General features: G+C 45.6%; 1 protein-coding gene across 1 annotated transcript in view; it reads right to left on the bottom strand.

Annotated features, from left to right (window-relative positions):
- LOC109863706 (serine-rich adhesin for platelets-like) overlaps positions 1–19,694 on the bottom strand; it is a 35,477-nt gene that overhangs the window by 6,062 nt on the left and 9,721 nt on the right. The window contains exons 2-17 of the mRNA XM_020444154.1: positions 17,376–17,436; positions 14,533–14,715; positions 13,841–14,100; positions 13,400–13,654; positions 13,117–13,302; positions 12,733–12,998; positions 12,112–12,575; positions 11,862–11,984; positions 11,308–11,730; positions 10,895–11,183; positions 10,556–10,738; positions 10,410–10,487; positions 10,254–10,313; positions 10,082–10,162; positions 9,450–9,981; positions 1,037–5,632 (exon numbers count right to left, since the gene is read on the bottom strand). Coding sequence (XP_020299743.1) covers positions 1,037–5,632; positions 9,450–9,981; positions 10,082–10,162; positions 10,254–10,313; positions 10,410–10,487; positions 10,556–10,738; positions 10,895–11,183; positions 11,308–11,730; positions 11,862–11,984; positions 12,112–12,575; positions 12,733–12,998; positions 13,117–13,302; positions 13,400–13,654; positions 13,841–14,100; positions 14,533–14,715; positions 17,376–17,436 — 8,040 coding nt within the window. The remainder of the gene's footprint in view (positions 1–1,036; positions 5,633–9,449; positions 9,982–10,081; positions 10,163–10,253; positions 10,314–10,409; positions 10,488–10,555; positions 10,739–10,894; positions 11,184–11,307; positions 11,731–11,861; positions 11,985–12,111; positions 12,576–12,732; positions 12,999–13,116; positions 13,303–13,399; positions 13,655–13,840; positions 14,101–14,532; positions 14,716–17,375; positions 17,437–19,694) is intronic.

The raw sequence follows: 19,694 nt of genomic DNA, 5'->3' as shown, positions 1-19,694 counted from the left end.
CCGCTCGCACGTGCGGCGCGTCTCGCGTAAAAAAAAATAAAAAAAATAAAAAAAAGAAAACAGTTTTACTTGTTAATCTGTAACAGTGGAAAAAGAACTGAATAGCGCGTATGAAGATGATTCTTGACATTCGCTTTTGCGTTCTCAGAACGCTGGAGGAGGAAAAGATCAGACTTGAAGTTTCCAAGTTCCGGATATTCCGCACAGTGGTAGAAAAATAAGATTTCTAATATAGCTGAAAAGAGCGGAGATGTTTCTTCCGAGTTTCAGGCAATGCGATGATGACGTGGTAGCGTATAAAGAATAGACAATAACGTGTTTTTCCTCATTCATTAAGGTTTTTAAATACCAAAGACAATCTGGTTAGGCCCACAAACGAAAGGATGAGAGATCTTGTCGGATAGGCACTCGCGTGAGAAACCACCAGAAGTTATCGTCAGAGTATTCGTATATTAGCTCTTATAGATGGTTTTTTGTTTTTTATATTAGCTCGTTCTCGACTAGCCGTTTTTGTAAAGATGACGTTGGATCAATGGATTATTTCAGCAGTTAGGCGTGTGAAGAAGATTTTTTTTTTTTGGCAGACATCAGAAACTGATCTCTTGTAGTTTCCGCATCTTATCTCTCAATAGTTTTTCTCATTAGCACATTAATTAATCAGGCAGACCAAAAGCAGATTCGCAGTTCCAGAAGCGTTACGCTGCGCAAGCACGCATCCATCTTCCATTAGCCAGACCATTGAATTGTTTTTTTTTTTTTTTTTAAGCAAAGGCGCTTCTACGATTTCACCGCATTTATTTATACTGATTAGAAGAGGCGGCGACATTTGCGTGACAATAAGCTAATTTTCTCTCTTTCTCTCGCTATTAAAGGATTTTCTATTGGAATTCTTCATTAATGTTTTGAAGGCGATGGCGTTTGAATTGTTTTTTTTTTTCGTTTTCGCTTTTTTGTTAGAGCAACATGCGATCGATCAAGAAATTACAGCGTGTTATCAAGGCAAAGTGAGAGTTCTTCGGTTTAAAACGGCACTGACCTCGAGCGAAAATCGATCAGTGTCCTCTTCGGTCAGAACAGCGGTCGCCTCCGTGGTTCGCGTGTCTTCCCGCGGTTCGGTTGTCGTTCGCTCTTTCTCGGGCTTGGAACGAACTGAAGAAACGTCGCTCTCGTGATTTTTGTCGATGGCACTGATCATCGTTTCAGCCTCTTCTTTAACTTCTCGCGATCTAGGCTCGACTTCCTTGGACGGAACGTTCGTCCCGTCTCTGATCTTTTGTTTTCTGTTCTCTCGAAAAAATCCAGGTGGCAAAACGGACACGAAGGTTACCGGCGAATTTTCCGTCTCTTCGGTTATCAAGTCTTTTCTCGCAGGTTCGATCTTTTTCGACGCAACTTTCTTCTCCTCGTCGGAACGATTTTTGTACACGTAAGGATTGTTCGAAGAGCTACCCTGAAGATCCTCATCGGTCGTATCAGAATCCGTTCTCGTCTCCTCGAGCCTGGGTTTCACGCTCTTCAAAACAATTCTCATTCTTCTCCCGTTTCTTCTTCCGAAATCAACAAAAAGACTCGTGTCGTTACGAGGATTCGCATCGACCACGTCGGTTGTTCTCGTCTCCGTTTCTTCGGATGTAGTAGGTCTAACTCTTTTCACTACCCTCATTCTTCTTTTTATTTTATTCTCGTCGGTGAAGTTTGCACTCGCGTTGTTACGATTGTTCGAAAGATTTTCTCGACCGTTCTCGTCGTCATTTGCAGAATCGAATTCTGTTTCCTCAATTGCGAAAGTTTCGTCCTTGGGTCTGATACTCTTCAACACAACTCTCATTCTACCTCTTCTGCCTTTATCGGATCTACTCGAAAAACTGTTTCGCACATCGACGGGATCGGAAACCGCACTCGCTTCCGCAGTTCTCGAGTTCTCTTCTTTGCTCGTAGGTCTAACACTTTTTAGCACAACTCTCATTCTTCTGTTAATCTTTTCTTGTTGAAAACGATTTTCATTTGTGTGAAAATTATTTTCAAAAATATTTGACTGATTTTTATCGGTAGCGGTGTCGACAGTAGTCAAATTACTATCGAGAGCAGTAGTCGAATCGGTAATAGTATCGCTAGTATTATTCGAATTATTATTATTATTATTATTATTAGCAATAATATTATTCAAATCAGAGTAACCTCGGATTTCTTCGGCTACAAGATCTTCCTGAGTCTGAGGTTTCGCTCTTTCCGGTTTTCGGTCTCTTCTGACGGTCTCGTTGCGATCTCGAGATTTGTTTTCAACAGACGTTTGATGAAGTTCCGTTGTTTCTTGTTGCGAAGTTGTCGTAGTTTCTTTTTTATCAATTCTTTCCCTGACTCTCTTCACCGTAACTTTCGTCCTTCCATTTTGACCGTACGTGACACTCGTCGTCTCGGTGACATTTTGAACGTCGACAACATTTTCGTCAGATCCGACAGTGTTACCGCGCGCTTCGGGATTAATTCTGGCTCTCTTCTGCGCGATTCGTCTTCTGAGATGCTCCTCTCTCGTTCTCGCGGAAGAAATGTAGCTAGAAGGTCTCCGTGTGCCCCCTCCGCGATGAACCGGCGGAACACGTCGAGGATGGCTCGTTTGCCGTGATACCGACCAACCGTTCCAGTTACTCGTTCGGTTTATGACGCGACGTCTGGATGTTTTTTGACCGTTTCGCAACGACGTCGTTTGATTCTGTTCCCGATCTCGCGTACTTTCTGACGTAGTTTCTTCGGAAAGTTTCTCTTCCAGAATCGCGGAATCTTTGCTTGTCGTTTGTCTGAAATTCGACTCGCGAACAATCGTGGCTGTTCGATCGTTCGTTTCGTTTTGACCATCGGTATTAGAAGTAGCTTCTTTTTCTTGGGGAAAATCGGTATTTATTTTCGTGGATTCTTTACGTATTGCAGAACGCGACAAATAAATGCTCTCGGTTGTTCGAATTGTAGTCGGAATCGTCTCGTAAGAAGTCGCAGGAGTCGGAAAATCTGTAGGTCCAGATTCTTCTGTAGCTACAGTGGTTGTAACCGGTGTTGTAAGGGAAGGAAGAGTTGAAGGAGTTCGCGTAATCACCGGTGTCACGGAATTGTCGTCAGTTTGACTCGAAAATGCGGTCGTTCCCGCTAACGATATTTCGGAACTGGCGCTGGAAGACAACTTCGAAGCGAGCGTTGGATTGTTTCGAGCGTTGGATTGTTCAGTTACGGTGTCAGCTAATGTTTCGGAATTATTTCCAACGTCAAGAATACTCGATTCGACTTTTGCAGTTGTAGAAATCGGACTAGTTGAAGGTGTGTCCGTTATCGGAAGTCTAGCCGACGTTACGGAATCAGGTCTGAACTGAGTTGCAGCTGTCGTTGTGTCGATAATTGCCGAAGTAGTTGCGGAAGGAACGTCTACACTCGCGGGTGTTGTAATCGAGTCCGTGGTGGTTGGAACAATTGTATCAGCCGTTGTCATCATATTTGTAGTTAGACTATCCGTAAAGTCACTTGTCACGGACGCGGTTGGATACACGTGTGTATACGCGGCAGAAGGAATCGTTGTTAACGGCGAAGTAGCGGTGACTGGAACTGTGGTTGCGCGTACATTCGTAGAAGTAACAGATTCGAAATAATTCAATTCGGTTTTGGCAGAAGCTTCGGTTCCTTCGTTCGTAGTCGCAACGGCGGAATCAGTTTCGCTTATATCCGTCGCAATTGTCGCAACTGTAGAATAATTCGCAATCGCGTTGGTAGTTTTTTCATCTTCCGCTCCGGTTTCGGATGTGGAAAAATCAATCGTAATTGCGTCGGCAGTTGCCGGGACGGTAATTGCAGGGATAAAAGTAGTTTCAACTTCACTCGTTACAAACACATCGTTATCACTTGGATAATTCGCGCTCGTGAAAGCGGTTTCAACTTCAGTATTCGTGGTCGTGATTGAAGAATCAGTAGCGATCGCATTTACCGGGGTAGCAGTTTCGAAATAATTTGCAATCGACGAGGTGGTTTCAATAGCGTGATTTGTGAAATCGTTTGTTAAATAACTCGTGGAATTAGATTCGATCTCGTTATTCGCAGTCGCAAGATCGCGCGTGCTCGTAGTTGCAGGAATATCAGACGAATAAATTGAAGCTGTAGTAAAAGTGGTTTCATCGTTAGGACTCGTAGTCGCAACTGTAGTTGTGACGTCACTTTCAAGTGAAGGAGCTTTTGCAACCTCAACAGTCGGCGATGCGGTTGCAACTTCGGACGTGTCTGCGGACGTGGTTGTAGAATCGTCTGAGATTGTTGAAATTACAGCAGCTGTGGGATTCACCCACGTCGAAACGATCTTTGACGAGGTCAAAGTGACATCCGTCTCTGCGATCGCGCGATTGTTCGAATCTTCGATCTCAGAGAAATTTGCTAGATCTTCACGAATACTCGAACTTTCGGAAGATACAGTAACCTCGAGCGTATTCAGAGGAACTCCCGTGGTGATTGCGGGAGATGCACGACTTGAAGTTAACGTCGAAGGGGTCGTAGAGGTTGCGCTTCCGAAGATACTCGTTGCGCCGTGAGCGAACGCGCTCTCAGTTCGTCTTATGGCGTCCTTAATCGGCGAGACGGTGGTTCTGTGTCGCCTTCTGATCAATATGCGTTTGCCCGTCCATATCGCGGGGGTAGCCTCGTTAAATCTGTTCACGGCGACGTCGATTTTTCGTCTTGCCGACGATCTCGTTGAAACGACGTTAGGCGTCTCGACGTTGTAATTCAATTCGCGCGACGGTTTTCTTCGTCTAGACACAGATCTGCTATCAGGTGTTGCAACTGTTGTACGGGGTTCTTCGCGATCGGGAAGATCATTTTCGACGCTGCCGGAATCTTCCGAAGCGATGGTCGAGGAACTCGAAACGAAAAGTGTCTCCTCGCGAGCGGTATTGTCTTCGTCGCTAACTGCCGGATTGCCGGTAGAAATATCGAGTTCGTATTCGTTTCGATTTTTGTAAGCAACAGTCGTAACTTCGTCGATCGTCGTGTCGCTTTCACTGTTGTCCGAAGTATTCGCTTCGTTTCGATCGTAAGCGCGAGTGACAATCTCGTTGGTCGTGGGAATGTCAGTAACCGGAGTAGATTCCGTCTGTGATTCAACAACGGGATTGTACTGTAACGCGAAGTCAACCGTCGATCTGGTTGAATCGTCTTCGTTCTTGGTAACGTAGAATCCACGTATCACCGGGCTGGGAGTCAGATCGGCGAGAGGAATACCGCGCATCGTGGTCGGTTTCAGATAGACGGAAGTTGAGGAATTTCTTCGTTCCTTGTTCTCGTCTTCGTGAATAGCGTTCGCGGCCAAAGCTTTTTTGTCGAAGGTAACGTCCGCCATCTTCGGGATGCGCGATTTCGCTTTGTTCTTCGTGGCTTGTCGCAGCCACGACACGTCGCCGGCAATCTCTTCGCTGACTTTCGCTGACTCCTCGACGTTCTGCAGGCTAATGTCATTGTCATCCACTTGGTCGCGCAGCAAGTGCGAGATAACGGACGACGACGACGACGACGGTGTCGTAACGATACGACGATCGTCGTGGTAAGTCGTCGAGTAGCCGATCAGCTCCTTCAGGGTCGGCAGTCTGATAGTTTTCGCTTCGGCGACCTGAAAATCAGAACAAGCAGCGCGCTTTAATGCGAAGATCCCCCGGGACCTCTTTCGCTCTCTCTCCCCCCTTTCCCTCTCGCTCTCCCGTAGAGTCTCTGTAGAGTTCGTAGTCCTCTCTTACATCGTAAAATTTTTTTCTTCCTTCCGTCTTTCAGTCACCGTGTGATGAGCCGCATCAGTTTTTTTTTTTTTTTTGTTTGCAGGAGAAAAGAAGGGAGTGTACTAAAGAGGGAGAGTTCTCTGGTTATCTATCTATCGAAGCGCACATGAGCTTGTCTCGCTCGCTGCGTTAATCAGAGAGTGTGTCATATCTCTTGGGTCATCGATAGCGATTTTTTTTTTTTTTTTTTTTAGTAAACAGTCGCATACTTGCGGTGAGTAGAAGTGTTGAGAGAAATTATCAGAGAGGTCTCGGTCAAAGGTTCCTCTAAGAGACAGAGACGTAAGCGGATGAATATATAAAATGCTGCGTTATGATCATCTGTCGTTATTGATGTGAGGATTGATGATTGTGATGATGCGTGGAAGACGAATTATTCAGTCGTCGGTCGTCGTGATCTAGCGAGTTGTACTTTTGTCGCGTTCCTTTTTTTAGGTTTTTGTTATGTTGTTTATTAAAACGTCCACCTCACACATGAGAGAGCAATCTTAAACTAATATACTCGCTAAATAAAGCGCCTATATACATTAGTGACGTAGTTTCAAAAAAAACTAAGTTTCTATTTTAATTCTCTAACATTTTTTCATTTCCCGTTGACAAACTGGCGAGCGACGATATAATATCGGCTTTCTTAATTACTATGGCTGTGTCTATGTACATTTTATTGTGTGACGTCGGTCGACGATAAAAGAGTAAACGAATTTCTACGAATCGCTACTTCGCGGAACCCTTGCTAGCGATCAGATTGTTGAACACCGACTCGATCTCGATGGTCGACGACTCGTGGGATTCCGTCGTGAATCGACCGTTGTAACTGAATTCGCCCTCGATCGGCAACGTCGATCGCTCGACGATCTGACGAATCTCGTTGACGGACTCGTCGTCGTCGATCCCGGTCATTGTGAACGACGACGGGGTCGGGAGAGGAAACTGATCCGCCGGTATCCTCGTGGTCGCCGTCAACGACGAGTATTTCGTTTTGATCAGTATCTTCTGCCGCTCCGTCGTCCCGGATTCCGTCACGGAAGTCACCAGTCTGGTCACCGACGGTTTCGGCGTCGTGGTGTAATCCGGATCGATCAGATTCTGCGAGTCGAAAGGATCGCCGCCGCTTCTCGGCGTTGTCGTTGTCGTCGTCGTCGTTCTCAGCGACTGTTGCCTCCGGTGAAAAGCGTCCGCGGCGTAATCGAACTTTTTCGCCGGTATCAACGTCTCCGTGACGGCCGACGTCTCTGTGCTGGTCGACGTCGGACGTTTCGAATACGAACGCGTTTTGAAGTACTGCCACGTGCTCGTGGATTCCGGACTCGACGTCGACACCTCGTCGACGTTACCGACGTTACTCCAAAGTCTGTAACGCGTTCGCGGTTGCCGAAATCCTCCGGCTGCCAATTGCCTCAGTCTGGCATCTCTCGTTTCCGGAGTCTCCTCGGATTCCTCGGGCGCGGAATCCACAGCCGGATAATAACGTCTGGGTGACAAAGCCTCTTCGGGATCGAAGGGTCTCTTCAGAATCACGGGTACTTTGTATCGCGGCCGAACAGTCTCCGATCTGTGAGTCGCGATCGACGTCGATCGATAGTCATCGTCGTTCTCCGGTCTCGTGACTTTACGATCCTCACCCGAAGGATAATCTATCTGCTCTTTCGCCGAAGCTGTGGTGTAATGTTTCCAGAATTGCGCGGAGTCGTCCGAAATACCGCTCGTCGAGACGAGCTGCTGTTTGCTCCTCGATGTCGCATCTTCCGCAATCTTTCCAACCAAATCGTAAGATCCATTGTTTTCCTTTCGCTCTTCCTCGTTCGCGTCTTTCCGGTATTTAACATCGTCGCGAAGCGCGTTAACGGTCGTGGAAGATATTGGCTGACGTCGATTGAATAAATTATTCCTGCGTCTCGAAAGAATTTCGGAGTTGTTGTCTTCCGAGAAAGAACTTCTGCCGGTCGTGTTTCCCGCTGACGACGCGAGGTTCTTGCGAATAAACTTTCTGCGCGTATATCTCGGATCAAAATTCAACGATTCTTGCTCGGATGTCAGCGAGGTGACGTTTATTTGCGCCTGAGTGACGATCGAGTCCGATGTAGGCAATGTAGTGATTACCTGCGGGCGAGTAGTAGTCAACGCATTTTCAACGGTGGACGGCAACGTTTCCAAAAACGCGTCGTCGGTGTTGTCGGTCGTCGCCAAAGTCGATTCCGTACTAGCTTCGACATTCGACTCGCTCGTCGACTGATATCCCTCGTCCGCGTCAATCGTCGACGTGGTAGCGAAGAAATCGACAACTTCCTCATCGGGAAACACCGTCGTACTTTCGGCCGCGGGCGTTTCCAAAGTGACCTTCGTGAAATCGTCGAGGTTGCGCAAGGTCGTAGGCAACGTGGTTTCCGTAACGGTCGAGTCTTCGATCACTCTCGTGAATTCTGTCTGCTCGGTGGCAATCGTCGATTCTTCGGCGTCCTTGCTCGTCGCAAAAACTGTATGATCGGCAGGGATCGTCGACTGTGTCGCGTCTCTGCTGATTTCTGTTGTCGAAGTGACGGTTGAGTTCGTTTGCGCTTCTTCGTTCGGAGAAACCTCGACCGTGGTTGGCGACGAAGTGTCTTGAAGCGGACGTTTGCGTTTTATCACTTTTCGCTTGCGAAACACTTGAGATTTGTCCTCTTCTTCAATTTCGATAGCGTTCACCGCCGTGCTCGACGACACCGGTCTTCTTCTCAGAAGAACCTTCCGTCTTCTCGGTGCGTCCAGCAGTTTTTCCGCGGCGTCAACGGCGTAACGATCGGTAGTTGCGATCGTCCCCAAGTTAGGATTAAACCTGGAAGTTTCTCCCTGAACGGTTGTTGCTGTGGCATCGTCCGAAACAGTCGTGATGTCGGTTTGCGCGAGTGGTTTCGCGATGTAGACCGGCTGAATGGTGTTCGACTCAACGACGGAATCAACCGTAGTGGTCTCTTGATCGATGATGTTCAGCAAATCGCTTCTCTCGATTTTATCGATATCCGCGAAATCATCACTCGTTTCCGAGTCTTTCGTCGTCGACGTAACTTGTCTCTGATTCAATTTACTGATCACTTTTTGCACCGGCTCTTCCACATTGTTTCTCTTCTTCGTGTATTTCGTTCTGTCGTACAAGTCGCGATTGACAGACGGACTCTTGAAGACTCTGATGTTCGTGATCTTGTCGTTGTTCTCGTCGTCGCTGCTCTTGGATCGCGATCGAAACGAGGAATTTCTTCTGGAACTGCCTTGAGCTATCCTGACTATCGGACTGTCATCCAATTCGTTGATCTTCGTTGATTCCGTATTGGTGACTCGACTCGGTCTCCGATATCTTCTTCTAAACTCGCCACTGGCGGGCGTACTGACGGTGGTGGAGGTCGTCGTTCTGCCTCTCTCTCTGTATCTGGGAGCCGGGACGAAGTTCGCGGAAGACGCGTCCTCCGTCTTCGATCTCGACGTCGGAGAACTGTATCTGTTGAATCCCCTATTGCGCGATCTGCTAAGTTCCCTGTTCTTCGACGTGGTGGTTTCCGTTCGTGGAGCGTTCACCGGCTCCTCGTTCTCGGCAACTCGGTTGATCGGTCTCGTCCTTAATCGACCTCGTCCCGAGGACGAACTGGGCTGGCGCGTGGGATTTCGCGATTTTATACTCACCTTGGACCTGCTCGACGGGGGGATCGTCGTCGTTGTTTCTGAACTTCCGGATCTTCTTCGGGTGAAACCGAAGGGTCGCGGCTGCGACACCACAGCTATCGTCGATCTACTTCCCAAAGTCGATGTTGCTGCTGTTGTCGTCGTTGTCGTCGTCGTCGTCGTCGTTGTTGACGGACTCGAGCTGGTGACTGTCGCCGGCACTGTCGTCAACAGTATCTCCGTCGCGGAATCGTCCACCAGCTTCACCGAGTCTGTGGTGGAACCAATCGCGACCTTAGGATTGACGCTGGACGGGTATTGCGACGGTTCGACGCTGATCACGGTGATCACTTCGGTGGAAGTCGAAGTGGTCGTTGCGGGGGTAGTAGACGACGAAGTGGCAGTACTAGCGGTTGTACTGGATGTTTCTGAATATTCTTCGAGTCTCGTTGGCGAAGTGGTTTCGCTGATCACCTCCGTCTGAGGAACCACGCTAGACGATTCGTCGGAAGTCTTTGAAGTGGTGCTTCTGAATCTTTGTATACTGATATACCTGTGAAAAATATAGAGAAAGATACATGTGACACATGTGTCTCTTCACTGTGTAACGAGAATATTGCACAGAGCAAAGAGAAACATTTGTGCGCATGAACCTAGATTTTGTCGTTTGCAAACTGTCGTCCTTCTCCGTCGCTTGATCGACGTCTTCTGGATTGTCTCTTTTTTCCGAGATCCTGAAAAACGATTTACGTACTCTGTTTACAATTTGCAATGATATCATACGTCGCATATATATTTGCAAAAAAAAACTTTTTTCGGTTTCACCTTAAACCACGATTTCGAGAAGATTTGGACGTTTCAGAATTTGCCTCGTTATCTTGTTGCCTGGAAAACATTGTCGCACATGATAGCACCAGGTTTTAACATCGTATCTATTAAATACATCGAATATACTATTTATTTATTTATTTATTTATTTACTTTGAAGAAATGAATGGTCGTCGCCTGCGAGTCAATTTCTCCTCCTCCACTTCCTTTTCTACCACGTCGTTTTCGGTTCTGAAAAAGTTTCGCGATAAAAGAATTATACAAAATAAAAATCGATTACTTTGATCAACGATCGATACCTAGACGTCGTGGTGGAAGGTCGTGTTCGACGAATATTGACGTAACTTGGCGTCGCTCGGTGCGTGGACGTGCCATCTTCCGGGTGACTGACACTTTCTTCTTCCGAAGAAGCTACGTCAGTATTGTCTTCTTCCTCCTCCTCCTCCTCCTCCTCCTCTTCTTCCTCATCCTTCGCAGGTGATCTAACAATTTAGTATCGTGCAATGTATGTCAGTTAAATATCTTTTAAACAAACGAAATGGAATTTCAGTTTTAACACCATCGAGAATAATCTTGAGTTAACTGATCTTCATTTTTTTTTTCTAAAGCACGATTGAAAAACTAGAGAGAAAACCGACCTGGATCTCTCGATGGTGACATATTGATGCTTCTGCGAACGTCTGAGATTCATTACTTCCGGAATTTCGTCTAAGCCTTCGAACTGTGCTCTCCCCGGTCCGTTTACGTAACTGGTCTCGGAAGATGACAATACGGGTCGCTGACTGGCGAGTTTGCTCGCCTGACGATTCAACACGCGTTCGTACAGACTACGACTGATCGTGGCCGGAGTGACGTTTTCGCTACCCGACGTGGTGTCGGCGCTCTTGTCTTGGAACAACAGCTGTTTCTCCAACTGTTCTATTCCACCTGTTGTATGAAGAGATAAAAAAACTTTTTTATTAAAAAAAAAAGTACGCAAAAATATTATCAATGTATAAATTACTTAAAAATATATGAAGTCATATGTAAATAAATTTTAGTTTACACTTGCCTGCTTTCTTGATAAGATCGATAAGTTCTTTGATCACCTTTGGATCCTCCTCGTCTTCGCTGTCGCTGATTCTTTCGTTTGGTTCGTTTGGTTTCGACGTTTTGATTGTGGTTGCGGCTGTTGTCGTGCTGGGTCTGTTTCTGGTGAGCGTCTTATAGACAAGCGGCTTAGCCGTTGTCGTGGGTTCTTCTCTCACTTCCTCCTCCTCTTCATCCTCCTCGGTCTCGTCTTCGTAATCTTCTTCCGAATCGTATTCTTCCGACACCGTCTTCGCAGTTGTCGTGCTATGCAAGTAAGTCGTTCGGCTGGTCGCGGCAGTGATCGGCGATTTTGTGGTGGAAACAATCGACGTCTTCGACGCTTTCGGACAAATCACGTTGCGCGGATAGTCGCAAGAGTCCGCTGCCTTGTTAAATACAAGACCTGTGCAAAATTTACGAAATGCCGTGTATTAAAAAAAAAATTAGAACCAATTCAGAGTTGGTCTTTTTTAATCTAATATTAAATAAAAATATATAGAACTATTTTATAAAAAAAAAAAAAACAAGTGTTACCCGATGGGCAGGTAAACTGATGCGCAACCACTCCGAGCCCACTCGGACCGCTGTCGAGGCACCAGAAGTATTTCTTGCAATCTCGAGGATGCGGGAAGAAACCTTCGTCCTCACACTTGAAGTCTGTAAAGAACAAACCAATCTTTCGATACAGAGCAGAGCAGATTTTTTATTTCAATTTCTTGACAAATATTGCCTGTAACGTTTCTACAATGTCATTTCTTGAAAAAAAAAAAAATAAAAATCTTACCGGTTCCCGGATCGGGAGTCGTCGGTGGCTCGGGCGTCGTCAATTTGTTGCTCAAGGACTCCTGTTCCTCGTCATTTCTCGTCTGTCCTTTGAGTCTGGATTGTTTTCTGCGAGAGCTACGATCGGCAGAGCCGCCTCGCGTTTTCGAACTTCTGTTTCGATCTTTCGGTCTTTCGGTTTTCTCCGTGACTCTGACGGTGTTTCTACCCTCTATGTCATCGTCCGAGTCGTACGATTTCTTCGACGTCTCTCGATCCTCATCCTCTCGTTCCTCGTCGCTCGCTTTCGGTCTCGAAATATTACGATACTTCGGTCTCGAAGAGGACGCGCGTTTGGTGACGATCGGAGCTGACGTGGTGCTGCTTCTTCGATGATTCGATTTCGAAGCGTTGCTCTGAGCACTTTGGATGCGCGTCTTCTTTCGACTGTCCTCTTTCGACTTCGGTTTGTCGATCGCATTTTTGCTGTGTAATAAATTTATTTATTTATCATTGATTTTATTATTTTTATTTGTTATTTGTCGTTTTTTTAATTCTTTTTAAGGCGTCGCAAAATTAAAATACATTTTTTTTTATACACACAATTCAAAATTAATTAACCTTGACATTAATTTTTACTTACCTGTTGTCCGTGAGCAAAGCTTCTTTCGCGGCCTCGATCAGTGGATAGGGTCGGCCGTGGCACTTGCCGCGGAAGTCGTCGTTGTCTATAGACCAGAACATGATGCCTCCGAGTTTCTTCTCGTTCACGTAGCGAGCTTTCAGCTTGACTATGTTCTCGTCGTCGTATCCAACCCACTGGTCGCCCTTAAAAGCGAACGGTCCCATCGCTTTGACGTTCGGCTGGACGACTTGCCACTCGTCGGATCCCGCTATGCTCTCGCAGATCTTGAAGATCGAGTGTGTTTCTTACAACGCTTGTTAACTCTTTGCGCGCGCGCGCGCGCGTAAAATTTTCTAATCTCGAGAATCGCGATGTGTGATGTAAACTGTGTTGCCAATTTACCTCGTAATAAGCGAGATAGCCTTTCTCTCGAGTGGCGTCCCCTTCGACGCCCGGACCGTCCGCCGGCGACCCGAGCTCGGTCGCGTCCTGATTGAACAGCGTGTACGAACGGCCGTACGTCGGTATTCCAAGGACGATCTTATCCGCGGACGCTCCTTTCTCCAGCAGATGACTGATCGTGTAATCCTAACAATCAAAAAATTGAGATTCTAGTCGTTTTGCCAAACGATCTGTGATTCGAATTTTAACAAAAAGATCCTTTGACAAACGCGTTCGTTCTTACGATAGTTAACTCCGCGTCGTAATTGTACTCGTTGTCCTCCTCGAGAGGATACAACGGCGAGTGGTGATTGACGACGGGCTCGTACGCCGAATGATAATCGTAAGAGAGCAGATTGATGAAGTCCAAGTACTCGTTCAGTCTGGGCACGTCGTAACCCTTGTCGATGTACTCGACCCCGGCTGGCATCGCCATCGACAGCAACAACCTCGGTCTTCCGGTTTTCGACGACTCCCGCTCGAACTCCTCGCGAAGTTCCTGTCGACGCGGTTAATTGACTTTTCAAATTAATTGTTCGCTTCTGATCGCAACGAGAACGCGCGCACAATTGGAGTTTCTCTCACTCCACATTCAAATCTATCTTTGAATTGTCGATGTTTGTTTTCGCTAAAATTTCCGCGAAAGATATTTCAGTGGCGAATTAGAAACCGTTGAGACATCTACCTGCACCAGATTCGCGTAATTGTCCTTATCCCGTGGCTTCCCGCCGTCACGGAAGGCCGGATACTCCCAGTCGAGATCAAGACCGTCGAAGTGATTCTGTCTGAGAAACTTGACGGTGTTCTTGACGAACTCCCGCCGTTTCGCGGGATCCGCCACCATCGGTGAAAACCTGCTCGAGCCCTCGTTCCAGCCGCCGATCGCCAGCATCGTCTTCAGATTCTTGTTGTAAGTCTTCAGACCCGTGAACTTCGCGTATCCGCCTGTCGTCGAGAGCGTTAATTCGAGAGGAGTGAAAGTCAAATATCAGCCGAGTCATCATCGGAGACGATGTGTACTCCGGATTTATCGAGTGAGTAATGACACGAGCGATTTGAGTTTCAGCGCGTAAATTAATTAAATAAGAATTATATTAAACGTGTCAAGAGAGAGAGAGAGAATTAACATTTCAGTCGACGGGATTGGTATTTGACATTTTGTTTCTCGATTTTCTTGGAGAACAATAAGGATTCGAAGACTATCGTTTCTCTTGCTCGCAACAAATGCACGAGAATTAATGGCTACTTTTGTTCGACGGAAAATTGTTACTTGTCGTCAATATAAATATCTTTAAGATACGTGATACAAGATGAGTGACAAAATTACACGAGTTTGACGGTGTAAAAGCCAGTGTGTTTTACATGCTTCTGCGTTACCTTTCTCGATGTCCTGATACTTGTCGAACGGTCTCAGCGCATTGTCTTTCGTGAAGCCGCCGAACGCGTAGATCAGATGCGTGCATAGGTACGGATTTATGTTTTGAGGTGAGAACTTCGCGGTGCCGGGCCGGTAAACCGACCAGTTGGTGTAATAACACACTATTCTCCGTTCGGCAATTCCTGAAAGATGAGAACGCTGATGAGGCGCGAGCGAGAATGAAATATTTAAAGATATTTTTTTATAAATTTTCTTTTCAGCATCTTGGAAAAAGAACATAAAGAGTTCGTCGAAATAAGGTCGCTTTTCTTGCATACAATTTTATTTGTAAATTTCTGCGCGACAACTGCTCCGCTTTCAGTCCGTTGAATGGAGAAGCGGAGAGACGGATGCGTTCAGGTGCGAAAAATCCCGTTCTCGACGGTTGTCACTTCTCAATAGCCGCGATGGAACACGTGCCGGCAGTTTCACCGACTGCACAAACGCGCGCGCACACGCGCACACACACACACACGTGCCCGCGATTGTGAATTAAATGCGTTGCGCGTGCAAGATGCATCTAGCACGCGCGTTCCGCCTGTACGTATGTACGCGAGCGGGTTTCCCGTTGCGCGCGCGACGTTTAGCGCATCGCACGCAATCGCACACACCAAACACGGGGAGAACGCGCGCAAATGGCCGGGAGAGAAAACGTTGCCACGGGGAGAAATTGAAACGCGATTGGAACTTTCGTTTGCGCGAAGAAAAATGGGCGCCGTCGCGTGTCGCGCGGCTCAAACTGCCGCCCGGCACGGTATTTAACCGTACGTCGAAAATACAAGCGTTTCGCAGTACCGCAAAAAAAAAAAAAAAAAAAAAAAAACATCTGAAATTGAATCGCAAGTTTTCGGACAATTCGAAATTTAATTTTTTTAAATCTCTGTTTCCTCGGCGAAATGCGATCGCGTTGCGACCAAATTCACGTCGCGGCGTTCGCGCACGTAACACGCGATCGAACGAATAGAGTTACGTCGAGAGCGTGGAATTATGCGATGGATATTGTTTCCCGCCGTCGTTCAGGCGTTTAATTAAGCCGAACGCGCACATCAGCGCGCGTCAAAGAAGCTACGCATCTCGTTGCCCCGCTTCTCACGCTCGTAATTCGCTCACCGAAAAAAAAAAAAAAAAGAACCGACTCGCTCGTTCGGTTACTCGCTTTCGACTCGTCGACGAATTATATACCCCACACGATGTGCTTTCACGTCGATCGGGCGTGAAACGAGGCCGAACACATCGGTGGTAGGAAACAATACGAGCGGTGCCTGCGAATTATAAGGTTTGCCGTTGACCCTGACCAGAGAACACTTCGTCGGCGAAGTAAGTACCTATCAAACGCGAACGTTAGAAATCAGATTTCGATTGATTTAAAATCGAAAACGTGCTCACGATCGAGAAATTGCATTTCTCGCAACATTCGGACGCAATCGAAACGGAATTCAATAACTCCGGGGGCCTTTCTCAATTTTTGCGCAACAGCAAGTGATTTGTTTGAACTCGCATGATGTCAAACACAATTGAAGTTACGGAAGGGTCTAATTTGGACGTTAATTAATTTAATCAAATATATTTTTTTTTAATCAATAGATCACAAATTGGCATCACAGGGCGTGTATACTACCCGCTGGGTATACTGGATCTTTCTCACCGTCTACAAAATACATTTCTAGATAGATTTTCTAGAGTAGAAAAAAAATATTTATAAAGATCAAAGTGGGTCACAAGTGGAAGAGTGAGAAGGATCAGATTGAGTAATTAACGCGTGTGCGACGATCGAATATAAGCCCGAAATTTTTATCAGCCGTTTTCTGGAACGCCGCTGTGTGGGAGGAGAACGTGCATCGCGCGCTGAATCCTTAATCCGCAAACCTCGTTACCTCCATCGCAAAGATCGCCAATCGTGCAGGAACGCCCGAGATTCTCTTTCACCGTAACGCCCACCGCGAGCGTGCTCGCGATAGTCCCACGCTGCATATTGGCGTTGTACACAAACGGTATTATAACAGCATTAAACCGTGGCACATAATAGCGCAGATAATATCGGACAGAAGCGAAAAATCCGAGATCTCTCTCTCTCTCTTTCTCTCTCTCGCTTCGTGATCGAGTGATTTTCCGGATTTGCGTCTCGCGGACAGGTATGGGAAAAATCCCGGGCGCGCTCTTTGCGCTTTGCGATCGCGACGTTGAAAGTGCCGCGAAGTGGAAGTCTTCGCGGAGAGAGAAAGAAATTATCGCGCGCTCGTTCTCGGCGTTATATTGTTCCAATTGAATGCTGCGATTTTTTCTCCGCATGATTTTTGTGAGAAACGTATCAGCGCAGAGTACCAGAGTTAACTCGCGATTTAATAGTCTCACGAGCGAGAAAATTACATGTGTGTTGATTGAAAAAAAAAACAAGATATATAGAATAATTTCTATACGAGGGAGAGAAAAGCGCGTATAGAAATAAAAGATGGAACAGTGATGATAGTTCACAGCTCCTCGAGATGGTATCAGACTCTTGACTTAACCGCACGTATTGCAGTATTCGAAGATCACAAATTGGGGGAGAAAGTAACATTTTAATTACATTTTTGCCGGGAGAAAGTCAACACTCGGAAATCGAAGTCAAATAATCAGTGAGAGAGAGAGAGAGAGAGAGAGAGAGAGAGAGAGAGACGTATAATATCTTTTATTAAAAAATTCTCTCGCATATAATTACTATAAAAAACTTTTATATATCAAACGTCGAGACGGAGAGTTCGTCGCAATATTTCGACGAAAAATTTTGTAATTTTTGTAAAAAAAAGTTGCGGGGCAAACTCACCATTCTGTATCGTCGCGAGCAGAATTCCCAAACAGAGAATCAGCGATGCCGCTCGCAACTCCTGCAAAACAAACAAAAAGAATCACACACATTGCATCCCATCAATAATTCATCCGGTCCGTCGTACGCGGATACATATTATTCCGTTGTCACAAAGCGTGCGTTTTCTCTCTCGCTAGTGAGAGTACCGCTGATAATTAATTCACGACGGTCTTATCCCTCCTCCTCTAACCAGCCTTCGATCTCTCGCGTATATATCGCCAATGAATTAACAATGAGTCAGCCGTGGTGATAGTCGGGTGACTTCATCTCAATAATAATCGATACAAAAAAAAAAAAACAAAAACGCAAAACGCTAGAAAGTTTCGTGTATAATAAATTTTCACTCGCAGAAATTCAAGGAGAATGCGTAAAAACAAGAGAGTTCCGTGTCATAAATATATAACAAGTGCAATATTTTATTCTCGAATCTTATTTTATCAATTTTTTTTAACGACAAAAGAAGTTTCCAACACTCCTGCCACATGCGTTTCCGGTTTTCTCGTTTACCAAATTCAATTCTCAGAGAAATTTCAGAATTCTATTCTTGATTTATTTAAAATTTATCCCAACAAATGCACAATTTCTCAAGTCAAGTAAACATCTAGCGAAGTGTTACGTCTTCTCTTGCAACATATTGATTTAATTAGAAAGCAGAAGTGTGAAAAAGAGTGTCGTGTGTTAATGAATTAACAGTTTTAATTCATTCATAAAGTTTTTTTTTTTACGCACGATAGACGAGGATCGAAGTCGCTTTGTACTCGATCGTCCAAATTGCGCGAATTTATTGCGCCCGAAAGTATGTTAAACCGCGCGCGCGCGTACCGGTTCCGCTTTGGTGGCGGCTTATGTAACGTATGTAAAGTGCACGACACGACGATGCACTTGTTCCCGGAGGCCCGGGGCTCGGTCAATGCGAGATATTCGCGGGCGAATTCTCAAACGAATAAAAAGATCGATGACACATATCGGAATGAAATGATAATACCGCACACACGCACACATCGGCGGCCACTCCTCGTTGCGTAACGGGTGTGTAAAGAGAAAGCAAAGAAGAAAGAAACGCGCCGCGCGACTTTCTCGCGGAGCGCGTTTCGGGTGGCAAGTTTCGCGTTACGTTAACGTTACGTTAACGAGCAACGGCACTCGTTGCCGTTTGTGATAACAATTAGCGCGAGTGGACTTCGGAGATATGACGGGTCGGAGTCTCTCGGGTGAAGATCCGCGAGCGACTTTGTTTCCTCCGTGCAATTACGACGAAATTGCGAACGCCCGAGGAGTGTCGCGTGACAAAAAACAACACGTGACTTTATTTCAGTTATGCTTTTAAAGCAACAAAGTCGCGCTCGAACGGCGCGAGGCATATTGTTGCCTCTTGATTCGTACGACATGAATCGAGAAACACATCCGAAAAACGTCCAATCAGCATCGAAATAAAAGTGGCAACAATCAAGATCGAGAGAATCGATTTTGATTACTTACACACGCTTTTTCTGGTAAAAACTAGCACAACACATTGTCACCACAATGACAGTTAATATATACGTCCTACAAAACAATATAATACACATGACGTACATATGAGAGACGTCAGAAATAACGCATGAAAATCAAAATCAAAAAATAAAAGAAAAAAGGGAGAATGGAAAAACAACACTTGACTAAAGTCACGTGACAGGGACAAGAGTAAAACAGAGAATATTATATATATTATATATAATATTCTATATTTATATATAATACACACACACACACATATCTATATATATACCATAATTACGTGACTAAAGTCAGTGACCTCGCCGCAGTCACGTGACCGAGGTCAATGACCCTTCTCAAGGTCGCGCGACCGGGTCAGTGACCCCTCCCACCAAGGTCGCGCGGCCGGGTCAGTGACCCTCGCCCCACCACGATCGCGCGGCCGAGGTCAGTGACCTTACACGGTAGTATGTACATAATATATATATGTTATAATATACAATATAAAGTATAATATTATACTTTATATTGTATACTATATATAATAAATTATATGTATAATATATATTTTTTATTTAATGTTATATATAATATAAATTACAATCACGTTACTTTAAATAGTCACGTGTTGTTTTTCTACTCTTTTCTGTCAAGTGACTTTACTTTAGTCACGTTTTTAATTTTCTTCACGTATACGACGAACTGTCAAAATCGCTTTTCTTTACTCTCTCGATCTTACCGATTCGATTCGACTCGATCAACCAACTAATCGGCAACGCGGAAAAGAGAGACAACAATAGA

This window comes from Pseudomyrmex gracilis, unplaced genomic scaffold (genome assembly GCF_002006095.1).
Source record: "Pseudomyrmex gracilis isolate BER0280 unplaced genomic scaffold, ASM200609v1 scaffold_12, whole genome shotgun sequence".
Taxonomy (NCBI): Eukaryota; Metazoa; Arthropoda; class Insecta; order Hymenoptera; family Formicidae; genus Pseudomyrmex; species Pseudomyrmex gracilis.
The sequence above is the reverse complement of the archived record's forward strand: the minus strand, read 5'-3'. Positions and strand labels throughout refer to the sequence as shown.